Source organism: Delphinapterus leucas, chromosome X, assembly GCF_059928025.1.
Source record: "Delphinapterus leucas isolate spDelLeu-1000000601 "Yukka" chromosome X, BTC_Dleu_Yukka2, whole genome shotgun sequence".
NCBI classification, from domain to species: domain Eukaryota; kingdom Metazoa; phylum Chordata; class Mammalia; order Artiodactyla; family Monodontidae; genus Delphinapterus; species Delphinapterus leucas.
The window spans coordinates 13,317,261-13,333,588 of NC_143150.1; the positions used below are offsets into that span (position 1 = coordinate 13,317,261).

The 16,328-nt window shown below is 37.4% G+C and overlaps 1 protein-coding gene across 1 annotated transcript in view; it reads left to right on the forward strand.

Annotated features, from left to right (window-relative positions):
* Positions 1 to 13,756, forward strand: part of MCF2 (MCF.2 cell line derived transforming sequence) — a 71,915-nt gene extending 58,159 nt beyond the window's left edge. Inside the window, 8 exon segments of the mRNA XM_089904049.1 lie at positions 2,181 to 2,290; positions 3,865 to 3,974; positions 6,845 to 6,878; positions 6,881 to 6,956; positions 7,868 to 7,927; positions 8,273 to 8,322; positions 13,126 to 13,137; positions 13,140 to 13,756. Of these exon segments, the coding sequence (XP_089760175.1) occupies positions 2,181 to 2,290; positions 3,865 to 3,974; positions 6,845 to 6,878; positions 6,881 to 6,956; positions 7,868 to 7,927; positions 8,273 to 8,322; positions 13,126 to 13,137; positions 13,140 to 13,171 (484 nt within the window). The 3' untranslated portion in view covers positions 13,172 to 13,756.
* Positions 13,757 to 16,328: the final 2,572 nt, after the last annotated feature.

The window sequence follows — 16,328 nt, forward strand, 5'->3', positions numbered from 1 at the left end:
GAGACCACTTGCTGGTGACTTGGCCTCTCTGTGTAGCTAGAGAGGAGGTCTGGATCCCGGGGGCGGGGGCTGTGGGGCGGGGGCTGTGCCTGGACACAACCACGACGTCTTTGAGGAAGGCAGCCGTCCTCAATGATAGCTTTGCTGCTGGTTTAGAGATGTGGCCATTGTATTCCGCCTCTAGGAATCTTAAAAGGTGGAGTTTCCATACAACATTTACATATATGCAGAAAGAATCCTCACGGTGATTCCAAAGCCTTGGCACAGAAATTCACCACGCAGCATCTGCATGATGTAGGGATCACTGAAGGACTTATTAAAAGTACTCTTTTTCAATGGTACAAATGACCTTATTTACAAAACAGTAATAGAGTCACAGATGTAGAAAATACACTTACTGTTACGGGGTGGGGGGCAGGTGAGGGAGGGATAAATTGGGGGATTGGGACTGACATATACATACGACTATAGATAAAATAGATAACTAATAAGGACTTACTGCACAGGGAGCTCTACTCAATACTATCTAATGACCTATCTGGGAAAAGAGTCTAAAAAAGAGTGGGTATAGGTATATGTATGACTGAGTCACTGTGCTGTAGAGCAGAAACTAACACGACATTGTACATCAACTGTACTCCAATAAAAATAAAAATACTCTTTTTCTCTGTTGCACATCATCTTTCACAGGTAGCTAAGATCAGGTGCAAAGTATGTTGATTCATCTGAGGCTTTAGGAGAACCATTTTAGTTTATTTTTTATTTATTTATTTTTGGCTGCGTTGGGTCTTTGTTGCTGCGGACAGGCTTTCTGTAGTTGTGGCGAGCGGGGGCTACTGTTCGTTGCAGTGCGCGGGCTTCTCACTGCGGTGGCTTCTCTTGTTGCAGAGCACGGGCTCTAGGCGCACAGGCTTCGGTAGTTGTGGCACACGGGCTTAGTTGCTCCACGGCATGTGAGATCTTCCCGGACCAGGCCTCGAACCTGTGTCCCCTGCATTGGCAGGTGGATTCTTAACCACTGCGCCACCAGGGAAGCCGCAGGAGAACCATTTTAAAATCACGGTGGAAGTCTTTATTTTCCATGGTTCACAATACTCAGTGTTTTATCATGTGTTCTGGAAGTAAAGTCTTTAGATTTCATGGAGCAATTGACTCTATAGTAGCTGATACAACTCAACAGTATTAATCAGATTGAGGTTTCATTGTCATTCATATACACTTTGCCTAATTCATTGAAGTTAAAAGTTCATAGAACAATAGGGTTTTTTTTGTTGTTTATATTTTTCCAACTTATTGAGTTATAGTTGACAATTAAAATTATATACGTTTAAAGAGTACAATTTGATACCATATGCTAACACATATATGTGGAATCTAAAAAAAAAAAAAAGGTTCTGAAGAACCTAGGGGCAGGACAGGAATAAAGATGCAGACGTAGAGAATGGACCTGAGGACATGGGGAGGGGGAAGGGTAAGCTGGGACGAAGTGAGAGAGTGGCATGGACATATATACACTACCAAATGTAAAATAGATAGCTAGTGGGAAGCAGCCACATAGCACAGGGAGATCAGCTCGTGCTTTGTGACCACCTAGAGGGGTGGGATAGGGAGGGTGGGAGGGAGATGCAAGAGGGAGGAGATATGGGGATATATGTATATGTATAGCTGATTTCACTTTGTTATACAGCAGAAACTAACACACCATTGTAAAGCAATTATACTCCAATAAAGATATTTTTAAAAAAGAGTAAAATTTGATGATTTGACATACATATACACTGTGAAATAATCAACACAATCAAGCTAATTGACATATCTATCACCTCACATAGTTATCCTTTTTTGTGTCTGTGGTGAGAACATTTAGCATTTACCTCTTAGCAAATTTTGGATATACAATATAATATGAAACAGGGATTTTAAACAATATACCTGCCTTGGGTCCAGAAAGGAGCCTTTTCTTTCCATGCTGGCTTGGATCCCAGGATTAAAGCTTTTGTATATTATGAGCTGTTATCAATCACACAGACTTAAATAAGGGGGAAAATCAGCTCTGTTTGAATGGATTCTTAGACTATGTTCTTAACACATGGTATTAGTAGAAGAAATACCATTTAAAATTTCTTATTACTCTTAAACTGAAAAAAAGCTTACCAGTTTTTACATATTTACTATTTCAGAAGGCAACAGGGAGCTTTTATAGGTGCTGAGGAAACTGACTTGGAGCACACCAGCGCTATGGTGGAAGTTGGTGAGGCCATCGCGTCAGTTCGGGCAGAAGCAAATACAGGTATGTGTAGTGCTCATCTGAAGGCAGAATTCATGGCTGTGCAAATTGTTTCCTCCCGTTGTTAATTTGAGAAATCTACCCATCTATTCACTTTATATGGAGAAAACAAAGTTAACCCATTTTTAGACGACTCTTCTGTCCTGTGTATATGCAAGATACTCGGCTGAGCAGAGGTTGTCAAAGTGTGGTCCGTGGACCAGTAGCTTCAGCATCACCTGGGAACTTGTTAAGAAGGCAAATGCTCTGGCTCCATCCCAGACCTTCTGAATCAAAAACTCTGGGAGTGAGACCCAGCCAGCTGTAATGTAACAAGTTCTTCATGTGATTCTTTCTGGAACCTTCTCAAGTTTGGGAGCCCCTCCTACACAGGATACAGAGGTGAATAAAACACATCCTGCATCAAGGGATGCACACCTGCTTGAGTCACTGTAAGTTTAATGAATAGAAAAGAGTCATTTACAGCCCAGGAATATTTCTTTTTATTTTTCAAATTGGGTCATTTAAAGGGATTTAAAACAATTTGTTTAATTTAACAAACATAGCAGCCTGTGTGCCAGGAACTGTGCAGTACTCTGGGCATACAGTCTAACTGAGATACGCTCAGCTGCCATCCCCATGAAGCTAGGAGTGTAGAAAGATAATGCAACAAGCAATGAAAATTCAATTTGATAGTGTGATAACAGGGAAGGCGCTTCCGAAGCACCTGCAAGGGTCACCTCAACAACTCTGGGATCAACAGCATAGACTTCCCTGAAGAAATGCCTAACGGGGTGCCTGATACTCAATGCTTAAATATGATGTTCCTTAATCTGGAAGACTTCTCTACTAGCTGAGGAGAAACAAGGAACAACAACCTTGCTCAGCTTCAGTTCTCCATTTACGTGTCACTTCCCTCAGGTCATCTATACTGTGGCCCCCTGAGCCATCAGGAGAGAGCCTAGTACCACTGCCTTCATTTGACAGATGAGGAAACCAAGTCAGAGAAAGTTAACATGACTCTTCCAAGGTTACATGAATAGTTTAGTGTGGCCAAGATGAAATGCTGTGTCATTTCTCTGCCTACATCAGATTGCTTCTTCCATACCAGTTCAATGCATTTTATTAATTAAGCATCTCTTGCAGGCAGGCTCTTATGAGACACACAATGTGTAACACATGGTTCCTGCCTAATAAAAGAGATACGACAAGTCCGAAATAACAATATCACCAGGTAGAATGTTATAAGTGCTATTTAAGTGGGACCAAGAAGAATGCTATAGAAAGAATTTTTGGAAGAGATGATTTTCTATAAGAAGGGGTAAATGTTCTCTGGAATGTTATTTAACTTATTATTATCTGTAATAACTCCCACCACCCCCAACAGGAAACTATTCTGAAAAGTAAAAGAAGTGTAGATATTCTAGGCCCTTTCTGAAATATCAGAAATTCTAAACTAGTACAACCTAATTGGAGGTTTTATTACAAAAGATATTATTCTTGGACCATTGAAGGGTATGGCCTTGATTATTACACTTCATTTTACTTCTCTCCTTGTGGTGGACCAGTAACTGCCACCCTCCATGTTTTTCTTACAGTTTGGACTGAGATGTCGTCACCTGCAGAAATCTCTGTTGAGCCTGAGGAATGGTCCAGTAACTATTTCTACTCTTCTTATGATGACAATGAAGAAGAAAGGCCTCTAATGGTTAGTAATGACATATTAAGATAAATAAAAACCCTTCAAGCAATTTTATTGATGAAATAGGTGAGGCACATAGGGGCAATCCTTTGTCAGTATCCTTGAGGTCATGAGGTCATTTCCACAGCCAAAAGATTTGAAGCAAGTCTTACTGTGAACATTCAGTAAGCACTTTTACCTCTGTGAGAACTTGTTTGAGCTATACATGGAGCTCCTACTGAAGTTGATGAGATAGTCAATCATTCCAAGTCCCATATCGTGACCAATTTTATCTTTAATTGAGCTTCACCACTCTGTTTTCAATCTGGGCATGTGAGATAAAATCAGAGCACAAAGGAGGTTCAGATATACTCAGAAATCAGTTTAGATTCCAGATTAGAAAGTATAGGAAATAAACATTACACATTAAAAACTATTTAATACCATCTGGGGAATATATTTTAGTGGGCTGTCAAAAAACATGCTAATGCTACAGATCTCAGCATATCACAGCAAGAGGGCACCCCATGAAAGTAAAGGTTGCTTTAGGGTAAAAGGAAGTGTTTTATAGACGAACTAGTTTGCAGTGTTAGGATCCTGGTGGATTATTACAGGGGAGTCAGGACTGTTTAGGATAAATCTCCAATTTTCTGAAGTCACCAGGGTGGAAGGTGGGAACGATGCTTTGTAGTGGACTGTTCCTTGGTGCTTTTCAGAGGAATAAATTCAGTTTGGCAGTTCTGGTGTTGGGGTAAGGGAGTAATGGCATGGAGAATCCCAAAGCTGCATCGACGCTGGAATGCTTTCTTTTAAAAAGCAACAGAATATTCTTTCCACTAATAAGACAGTGACCATAATTCATATTTGTATGGTCATTTACAGTTTTCAAAGTGATTTCACACTGAATAGTCATAGTCTTAGTGAGGCTTTATTCCCTCCAACTGGTGGAGGAGGAGACCGAAGCTCAGAGCTGGTAAGGGTTTTGTCCAGCGTTCGTTGTCTAGACTGGCAGTGCTCAAACGTTTTAATGAATTTACATTTTTGAAACCAAAAAAATCTAGTGAGAAGAGTGGCATTTGAAATATTTTTGCAGCCTAAAAAATAAAAAGTAAATAAGGGACTTCCCTGGCGGTCCGGTGGTTAGGACTCTGCGCTTCCACTGCAGGGGGCATGGGTTCGACCCCTGGTCAGGGAAGTGGTATCCCGCAAGCTGCACAGTGCAACCAATAAAAATAATAATAATAAATGAAATATTTTTGCAAATTTCTTTAACATCTGGCTTCAGAAAAGACAGCTGGATTCTCATATTTGCGTTTGCATTCAATCTGTTGTGCTATCACACATTCGGTGGCCTCTTGAAAACTCCCCTGTAGACTTGTGAGAGGACGAGAGTGAAAAAGGCAAATAATATATTTAGCTTTGACCCTTGCAGACCCTTGGAACTCCCAACGGTCAGCCTCCCAAACTTTGAGAATTGCTGATTTAGACGAATAAATAAAAAGAACTTCATTTCCTGAAGTAACATTATCTGAGGACAGGAGGGGTCGTTGTTCAGATGTGAGCAGTAAGTCAAGGGAAGCCAGTTGGGATTTCAATGTTTGCTGTAAATGATGCTCTATGAAGGGATTGTCAAGAACCGAGAAAGCCTTCAGTAAGCATTTTTCCAGCTATGGTGTCAGAAAATAAAGCAAATATGCAAAATTGATGAATGCTTTCATCATAGGGGATGGGAATGTAGAAAAACCTACTAGCTCTCTTCTCCCAAGAATTCCCTGAGTTGTGCTACTAAGGAAAACATACAAGGGACAATATAGTGCATTCCATACCCCCTCAATTAAATAACCCCCAACCTAAAAAAGCAAAACAGGTTGGAATGAGCTGATCTTTTAGCCTCGCTTTATCAAGTCAAAAACAAGAAATAATGGGTGCTGCTTCCCTTGTAGAGGCCTGTGTCGGAGATGGCTGTCCTATTTTAATGAAGCTACTCTGTTAAATGGCAAGTAGCTCTTTCCTGCCTGCTCCTCGGCCCATTTGATAAAAATACTGCTCAAAAGACGTTCAGCCCGAGTGATGCGGATAATGTTTTCAGGTTAATTCCTTTGGACGTGCAAAGAATCAACACCACATAATTATTTCTTTCCTTTTATTTTAAAAAAGTTTTAATTATGGTACTCTTACTCTTTAAAATCATATATTCAATGTGTAAGATACTGTGCTGGAAAAATTCTCATCTCAGAATACGTTTGGACTTGAAGATTACTATTTCTTCTCTGTCTACCTTGTAACCAAATGCAATCAGTGTGCCTTGGATTATTTAGCTTATTAATGAATCAAGTTAAAATTATAGCTGCAAAAAGATTAAGGCCAAGTAAAGCACAACATTATGGTTTAATATGCTTTTGTTGGACTCAGCTTTTGTGCCCATTATTTTTACCTGTGCAAAACGATAACAAAGCACAGGAATCCTTTTGGGGGCGTTAGTAAATCTTTGTTCAGGGCCATTGCCTTTTTTATGTGCCAAGATAATTATTTTTAATGAGAGTAGTTTACAAATAACAGTATTTAAAAATTATTTTCATGCTTGTTTTTTTTCTGGATTTATGTTTATTATTCATGTAACTTAAATCAGTTGTGCTCTGTTATTTTCTGTGTAATTCATGCTGTAATGCTCTTTTTGCAAATAAAAATTAATTCTTCAGGTTAAATAAACACATGTCCTGCTTTTTTTTTTTTGCCATCACAAACTGCTCTATGTTTGTTTGTTACTGCAAAGCTGCTGCAGCTAACCACATTTACCATTGAAGTAAAGAATGAGGTCTGTACGTCACAGAACAGGCACTTACGCAAGTAGTTTTGCATTCAAATTTGTAATGTCATTTTTCAAAACAACCTTACAGTCTCCAGGCAAATATAAAGCCCTAGCAGATTGCAGGAGAGAGGCTCAGAAGACCTCCTGATTAGAAATGGAGATGTCATTCAGCTTCTCCATGAGGATGCTGAGGGTCAATGGTAGGTGAATTCTCCATGACTATGTTGACCTCCGCCTGGGGCCCACGGATATCTAATCAATTGTTCTGCTTTACTTGTATCTTTGTTATACAGTCTCAAGAAGCAGAAATAACACATTTCTTATCAGTGTTTCATTTTCATTGCTTCAGCCATGTCTGTATAGCTCACTGAAAGGAATGTTAACCTTTGGTGAGTGAAAAATGCTTTGAAAGAATGAAATGCTATGAGTCTTGCATGCTCTTTTGTGGTTTACCTTTGGCTCAGATGTTTCAGCTGATACATCAGGCTTTGTAATGGCTACAGATCACATTACATTAGGTCGTTTAAGTCATTCATTAATTCATCACATGTTTAATGAATGCCCACTATGTGCCAGGGACCATGTTCGCTACTTTACAACATAGCCACACTTTGCTTTATCAGTTCGAATACTGACTTTTTAGTCTTATCATTCTATCCTCATGCGTTTGACTTTATACAGCACTGATTGCAAAGATGCTTCTGCCAGATAATGCTGTTTAATTATAGAGAACCCAAAGCAAGAAGGAAATATTATTTGGAAGAGGACTGAATGAAACTTCCATAAAGCTTTTGGAAATTTTATATGAAATAATTCTGCCTTCATTGTGTCAATAACTTTAACTGAAGTGCTACATTGACTGTGTACTCTGACCCTAAAGGGGGAAGGGTGTACACCTGACGGTGAAATTAATGATGGATCATTAACATAATAACCATTTTTGCTAGTGAGCTAAGTCTTTTGTAGATTACTCAGAGGACTCAAGCACAGTGTCATGAAGGTCTTTGAATATGTGCAATAGTTTGTGAAAATCTGAGCTTTAATGCAATGTATATGTTAATTTTATTACCTTATATTACCATTATTGGCTACTAATTAGTTTATTATTTAGGTTGGTGAAAAATCTAAACAGAAGAAAAGAAGATCTGATTCCAGGGAACAGTTTGCAGGGGTTTTGTTTGTTTGTTTGTTTCTTTTAATTAATTTATTTATTTTTGGCTGCGTTGGGTCTTTGTCAGTGCGTGCAGGCTTTCTCTGGTTGTGGCGAGCGGGGGCTACTCTGTTGCGGTGCGCGGGCTTCTCATTGCGGTGGCTTCTCTTGTTGTGGAGCATGGGCTCTAGGTGCCTGGGCTTCAGGAGTTGTGGCTCACGGGCTCTGGAGCGCAGGCTCAGTAGTTGTGGCACACGGGCTTAGTTGCTCCGCGGCATGTGGGATCTTCCCAGACCAGGGATCGAACCCATGTCCCTTTCATTGGCAGGTGGATTCTTAACCACTGTGCCACCAGGGAAGCCCCAGTTTGCAGGTTTTAATCGGTGACTATAGGTTTCAGAATGCCAAAGTTACAGGTATAATATGAACTTGACTGTATGCTATTTGTTTAAAGGCTAAAAATCTTAAAGCTCCACCAAATATGTAATTGGCATAGGGTAAGAACCTCTCTGCACTTAGAAATAGAGCTGCAAGCATATTATGTTAGCTGGGATTTAATTTTTTCCCTTAATAGTTTTAAATTAATGAATAGAGATGTTTTAAACATGTTAAACTTTTCTCTACAAGGTTGATAGGTTTGAAAGGAAGTTTCACGTACAGTGCTGTCTTACAAGAGATCCTTCAGAACTAAATACTGATGATATGATTTTAAGGAACCAGCCTTACTGTCCAAGAATGCTTCACCAGTGTGTTTTTACTCAGTTCTAAGAGCATGTATTTCCTTATGGTAGGTTTCTGCTACACGTTTGTGCATGCGCGTGCGCCCGCACACGCACACAAACATACCCTGTGTCTGTTCCCAAGACTTAATGTGTGAAGATATTACGAAGCAATGAGAATGTTCCTTTCTATTAACCCAAGCATTAGTACATGAAATTTCTGTACACAAACCAGTGTTCTTATAAATTTTTCACCTGATACTGAGCTATCTATAAAAAGGCAGCACAACAACAACAGATTTGTTTGTGAACAAGATTATTATTATTATATGTACATATTTCCTTTGAATTCCTAGTTTTGGACTTGTATTTGAATTCTAGGTGATGTTACCTTGTGTTTAAATGAATCTAATAGGCCAGAAGTAACTTACTTGGTTCTAAATTTCATTTATGACATGAAACAAAATCTAAGGGTGATAGGGCTCAATATAAATATTGGGTCACATGGGAATCCCCAAAATAGAGTCACTTCTTGTTTGTGTTTTTGTTTGTTTGTTTGTTTGTTTCTCTAAATCTGGGCCACCTTTCAAAGGTTTTTTTTTTGGATAATTATTGAACTACTGAATTATTTAGACAGTTAGTAATCAGAAAAGTCTGATAGGCCAACAACCTGAACCAGTTGGCATTTATTCAAAATTGACACCCAACAACTGCAGGATACACCATTATTTTTAAGTATACATGGAACATTCACCAAGATAGATTATACGTTGGATCACAAAAGAAATAATAAATTTCAGAAGATAGGAATCATATAAAGTCTCAAAAGATATTATATTAGAAATAGATTATCCCTAAATATTTGGATATTAAATAATACACATCTAAACAACACGTGGGACAAAGAGGAAATCACAAGAGTAATTATAATGATTTAAAATTGGATGAAAATGAAATGTGACATATCAAAATTTGGGGATGCAGCTCAAGAGGGAAGGAAATGTAGGGAATTGTATAGCTTTAAATTAAGTACTTGTATTACATGCTTCAAAAGTCGGTATAATTTGCCATATTAATATAATGAATTGGAAAATTATATAATCATTTCAGTAGATACAGAAAAGCACTTGACAAAACTCCATACTCATTCATGATAACAACTCTCACCACACTAGGAATAAAGGGAATAATGTGTGCTTGTGAAAAATCACAGTTAACCTCATTCTTAATGATGAAATATTGGAAGCTTTTGCCCCTAAGATTGGGAATAAGCCAAGGATATTCATTCTCACCATTTCTATTTAACATTATATTGGAAGTCCTAGCCAGTGCCATAACTGAAGATAAAGAGAGAAAAGAACCAAAATATTAGAAAAGAGACAACGCTGTCATGCTTAGCAGATCATGTGTATGTATGAAACCGTTGGGAATCTCTACACAAAAAGACCCTATTAGAAGTAATAAGTGAATTTTATAAGGCCATGGTATATAAAATAATTATAAAAAATAAACTGTAATTCTATATCCTAGCAACAAAGAATTAGAAAAAAAAGAAATAAAAAATACCATTTACATTAGTAATATAAAATATAAAATAAATATGAATAAATCTAACAACAGATGTCTAAGGCTTCTATACTGACAACCACAAATAATTGCTGGGGTATATTTAAGATGACCTACTAAAAGGAGAGATGTACCATATTCGAGGATTGGAAATCTCATTGTTAAGAAATCCATTGTCCCCAAATTGACAGTTAATGAAGTCAAAATCTCAGCAAGCCCTTTTGGAAGAAAAAATAAAGACAAGTATATTCTAAAATGTATATGGAAGGCAAAAAACAACCTAGAACAGAGGAATCTCAGAAATCTTGAGGATTTACGTACCTGATTTCAAAACCTACTAAAAGGCTACAGTAATGAATACAGTGTGGTATTGGTTTAAGTATAGAAAAATAGAGTTCAAAAATAGACCCACAGGGGGCTTCCCTGGTGGCGCAGTGGTTGAGAGTCCGCCTGCCAATGCAGGGGACACTGGTTCGTGCCCTGGTCCGGGAAGATCCCACATGCCGCGGAGCGGCTGGGCCCGTGAGCCATGGCCGCTGAGCCTGCACGTCCGGAGCCTGTGCTCCGCAACGGGAGAGGCCACAGCAGTGAGAGGCCCGCATACTGCAAAAAAAAAAAAAAAGAAAAAAGAAAAATAGACCCACAGGGACTTCCCTGGTGGCGTAGTGGTTAAGAATCCGCCTGCCAATGCAGGGGACACGGGTTTGAGCCCTGGTCTGGGAAGATCCTATGTGCCGTGGAGCAACGAAGCCCATGCGCCACAGCTACTGAGCCTGCGCTCCAGAGCCCGTGAGCCACAACTACTGAGCCCACACGCCACAACTACTGAAGCCCACGCACCTAGAGCCCATGCTCCACAGCAAGAGAAGCCCCCCGCAATGAGAAGTCCACGCACCGTAACAAAGAGTAGCCCCCGCTCGCGGCAACTAGAGAAAGCCAGCGCGCAGCAATGAAGACCCAACACAGCCAAAGATAAATAAATAAAATAAAATTTTAAAAGAATTACAAAAAATAGACCCACATATATATAACTGATTAATGTTTAATCAAGGTGTCAAGTCAACTGAATGGGGAAAGGAAGGTTGTTTTAGCAAATTGTGCAGGAGCAACTGGGTATCCACATTAAAAAAAAAATGAGCCTCCATCCCTACACCTCACTCCATACACAAAAATTAATTTCAGTTGCATCATAGACCTGAACATAAAAGCTAGAATCATAAAGCTTCTAAAAGCACAGGACAACATCTTCATGCCTTTGAGCAGTTAACCATTTCTTTCTTGTAAATTATACAGGGCAGAAAAAGTACTAACCATAAAAGAAGAGTATCGGACAAACACAAAGAAACATTGCACATGCTGAATTGAGCACTTTACACTTTAAAAATGTATATGTGTTCGAATAAGGTAAAACCTAAGATAGTGACATTTTGAACACTTTCAAAAGCCAGATAGTTGTAATGAATCATATATTCCCCTCAAATTAACTGATTCCATCTTACACATTAAAGAGTTAAGTTTGAAAATAAATATGGCCAGCTTTCTGCCAACTGCTTTATGCTTATTTAAGTGGTTAATGAGAGAGAGGCAAAGAAACACATGAGTCACTTAAAATACGTGCTCAAAGAGCTGTGTAAATTAACTATATAAATCATTTTTTAATGAAGCATATTTTATAAACCAATAAAGCCATGAAATAAGAGTGCAGTGTATATACTAGAAAATAATGGCCTTTCTTGTACTCAGGTCTCCAAATTTCAAAATTGAAAACACCAAGTGTATTCATCTAACTTCCATATAATATTAGCATTTGTATTCAACATTAGGAACACTCAGTAGGTTTTCCATAAATTTTATCATCATCATTTTAAATATAGAGCCAGATGTCCTCATAGTTAATTCAGGACAAAGTTAATTACATTCAATTTTAGCTAACAGTAATGCAGGACGTGTAAAATTACATATATGATTAGTTTTAATTTGAAATGATTCCATTACTGTAACTAATCACAGTAGATTTAGGGCTTGTGCTTATTTTTCAGTCAGTGAAGGGCTTACTATACATTTGTTAACATACATACACTTTATTTGGAAAAAATAACATTATTCTTTTCAGTTTTATTTTCTACCATCAGTACACTTTTTCAATATCCTTTTCTTTTTTGCAGTGTCATCAGGAGAGTTAAGTGTAATGGATTGATATACCATCAGCATTTAAAGCATGTATTACTCTCTTGGTGTGACATGCTACTAGATAAGGTGACAAGGTCCCATAGTTCCCTGTTCTCTAGAAAGTTCTGACTTCGGAAGTTTTAAAAATATACATTACTTTCAAATAACATGGATTTATGACAGATCGAATTGACAAATCAGTACTTGGTAGATTTTGGTTGAATGCTATATCAAGTGGTCTTGATTGAGATCTGTTCCTCATCACATTGCCTAGAGCAAAATAGTATAATGTGGCCTACAAAAATATATTGTACTGTGTGTCAGTTAATGGATTAGGAAATGAAGGTTGATCGCATATGCAACTGTCAACAGCACTTAGGTTTCAAAATATGTATTAGAGTATCTTATTTGAAATCTGGCAAATGGAATGTAAAGGTCTCTCCGTTAATTATGTGCTTAACATGTTTCATCTATATGCACACAGCATAATTCATACAATATTCGGGAAATCTGGTTTTAGGAGATGTGAATTCTGTTTATTTTGCTTCTAGTGAAGTTATGCCATTCATGAAATAGATGCTTTTAATAAATCACTATGTAACAGAATAACGACTTTCAAATTAAAATAAACAACCAAAAGACATCACCCTTGAATTTATGATGGACCTTTTGAATCCTCACATTTATTGTTAGAAGTCATAGCACAGACAACATTTTTGGCCTTAAAAGTCACGAGTATTAACATCATTCTTCATTATTTTGTAGATGCTGCTGTGAGTAACACAAGGAAACTAAGTTCCCCTTGAATTAAAGGAGAATGAATAGACTTTAAAAAATAAGATTTCCTTTGAAGGTATGAACTAGATTACAGTTCTTAAAAGTGTTACAGATAAACAGCACAAGAGTCAGGATGATCCTATGCTACCCATGACATTCACAGAACTTCCTCAGGACTGAGGTGGACTTCGTCATTCACAGTTTGTCTCATTCTTGCAAGAAGCCATCTTCACACCTTCCAATCCCCCCAGGTGAAAAGTGCGGTGTTATTTTGTTTCCAAGTAGGGTTTTTCATGGCATGCATTCAGATTCTGTCTAAACAAAACAAAAAACAAAAATCCAAAGAGAGAAGCGAGATAATCAGAGATTTTAAACCCCTTTGGTAATTGTTAGGATATGTTATTATTTAATTTTGTTAACTATGTGACTATAATGTACCAAAGGGATACGTTCTGAAGGACCTCTTTTGCACTTGGACTGGTATTTAGGGTTGTCAGAGCTGTCTTAGTGGTTCTAAAAAGACCCAAAGCTAAAAATCCTGCAATTAGGATGTGTTGAAGTTTACACTTTATGCATTGAAATTTAGATACATCACAGCTTTAAGTTAAATATTCATATTTGCACAAGAGGTGTTCCTGTAACAAAGCTCTGCTTTCCAGTGTCTTTACTTGCTTTTGAATTTTCTAGAAAAATCTATTCTAGTGCAGGTTTTCTTAAGTTATATTGTGTTCCTTCCTGTGGTTTTTCTTTGATAATATGTGTATAGATGCCCTTCTTTTAAATATGTAAACAGTGAGATCACTTGTTTTAAAGCACTGAAGACAATGGTTTGAAATTGCTGCCTTTTGAATCATGGATCGTGAGTTTTACTATCAAGTTGGCATATTAGGTGCATGGTTTTTGATGATTGGTTTTACAGAAAACAACACAATAACTATATAATACATAAATTATCTTTTAAGTAGGTTTGTGTATCATGTCAAATCATAGTTTATTTCAGTGGTATCGTTAGATGTCACCATTTATATGACAAACCGATTGTATTTTATTCAAAGTTACCTGTAAATTATAAATCTTCTAATGTCAAATTGCTGGAATTTGTGATGGTTGATTTATAACTGACTCATGAAAATGTCCATACGTTTGATATTTCAATGAATGCTTCTGCAACAATAACAACAACAACAAAATGATATTAAAATACATTTCTTTTGTGTGCTGACCCTGTGGTTAGAAGAGAGAACTAGGAGATAAAATCTTTGAATAATGATGCCCCTCTGCACAAGGCATTTTATTTTCATGGTATTAAACTAGGGATTTTAATCATTTAAGACAGTACTGAGTTCTATGTATTCAAACATACAGTGTAGTCTTTTAATGTTTTAATCACTGTACAATGAATGCTATATTTGTACATGTATTTGTATATGTAACTGCACTGTATTAATTTTTTCAGGTTTATAAATGTGTGTTACTATGAAACATAGCAGCAATTTCCCTTTAAGTCTTCAAGTTTTAATTATGTTATAAATGTACTTAAAAAGTAAATGTACTTGCATTAATTCCACATTAAAAATATCCAACCTTAAACTCACTCATGTATTTTTTTCGGTTTAGTATAGTATCATTGAAAACTGCTTTCCTTTTTTTTTTTATTGAAGCATAGTTGATTTCCAATGCTGTGTTAATTACTGCTGTGCAACAAAGTGATTCAGTTACACATGTATATATTCTTTTTTATGTATAATATATGTTCTTCTCCATATGGTTTATCACAGGATACTGAATACAGTTCTCTGTGCTGTACACTAGGACCTCGTTGTTTATCCATCCTATGTATAATAGTTTGCATCTGCTAACCCCAACCTCCCAATCCCTCCCTCTCCCACCCCCTCACCCTTGGCAACCACAAGTCTGTTCTCCATGTCCTTGATTCTGTTTCTGTTTCATAGATAGGTTCATTTGTGTCTTATTTTAGATTCCGCATATAAGTGATGTATGATATTTGTCTTGCTCTTTCTGACTTACTTCACTTAGTATGATAATCTCTGGGTCCATTCATGTTGCTGCAAATGGCATTATTTCATTCTCTTTTATGGTTGAGTAGTATTCCATTATATATATGTACCACATCTTCTTTACCCGTCCATCTGTCCATGGACATTTAGGTTGTTTCCATGTCTTGGCTGTTGTGAATAGTGCCGCTATGAACATAGGGCTGCATGTATCTTTTTGGATATATGCCCAGGAGTGGGATTGCTAGATCATATGGTGATTCTATTTTTAGTTTTCTGAGGAACCTCCACACTGTTTTCCATAGTGGCCGCACCAATTTATATTCCCACCAACAGTGTAGGAGGGTTCCTTTTTCTCCACACCTTCTCTAGCATTTGTTATTTGTAGACTTTTTCATGATGGCCATTCTGACTGGTGTGAGGTGATATCTCATTGTAGTTTTGATTTGCATTTCTCTAATAATTAGTGATGTTGAACATCTTTTCATGTGCCTATTGGCCATCTGTACTTCTTCTTTGTGGAAATGTCTATTTAGGTCTTCTGCCCATTTTTGAATGGGTTGTTTTCTCTTTTTTTTTGATTGTTGTTGAGTTGTATGAGCTGTTTGTATATATTGGAAATTAGGCCCTTGTCTGTTGCATCATTTGCACGTATGTTCTCCCAGTTTGTAGGTTGTCTTTTCGTTTTGTTTATGGTTTCCTTTGCTGTGCAAAAGTTTGTAAGTTTGATTAGGTCCCATTTGTTTATTTTTGTTTTTATTTCTATTGCCTTGGGAGACTGACCTAAGAAAACATTGGTACGATTTATGTCAAAGAATGGAAAACTCCTGTCCTTTCATTTATTAGTGATACAGTAAAGACACAGTAAGTATTTTGAGTTAAATGCTTACCTTCAGATTTGTCATAAAGCTGTAATAAAGAAAGAGAATGAGCTCAATGATAGACAAAATACAATAGAACAAAGAAAACCCAGAAACAGTCTTACATATATTTAATTTGCTGTATTGATGGATGTCGCATTGCATGTGGGGAAATAAGGGACTGTTTAATAAATGATGCTAGGAAATGTAGAAAGAAATGTTTACTTTCAGCCTTGCTTCTCTGAGAGAGACAGAGACAGAGAGACACAGAGACACAGAGATCTGACCAGAACTAGGATAAAATATTTTGCTTAAA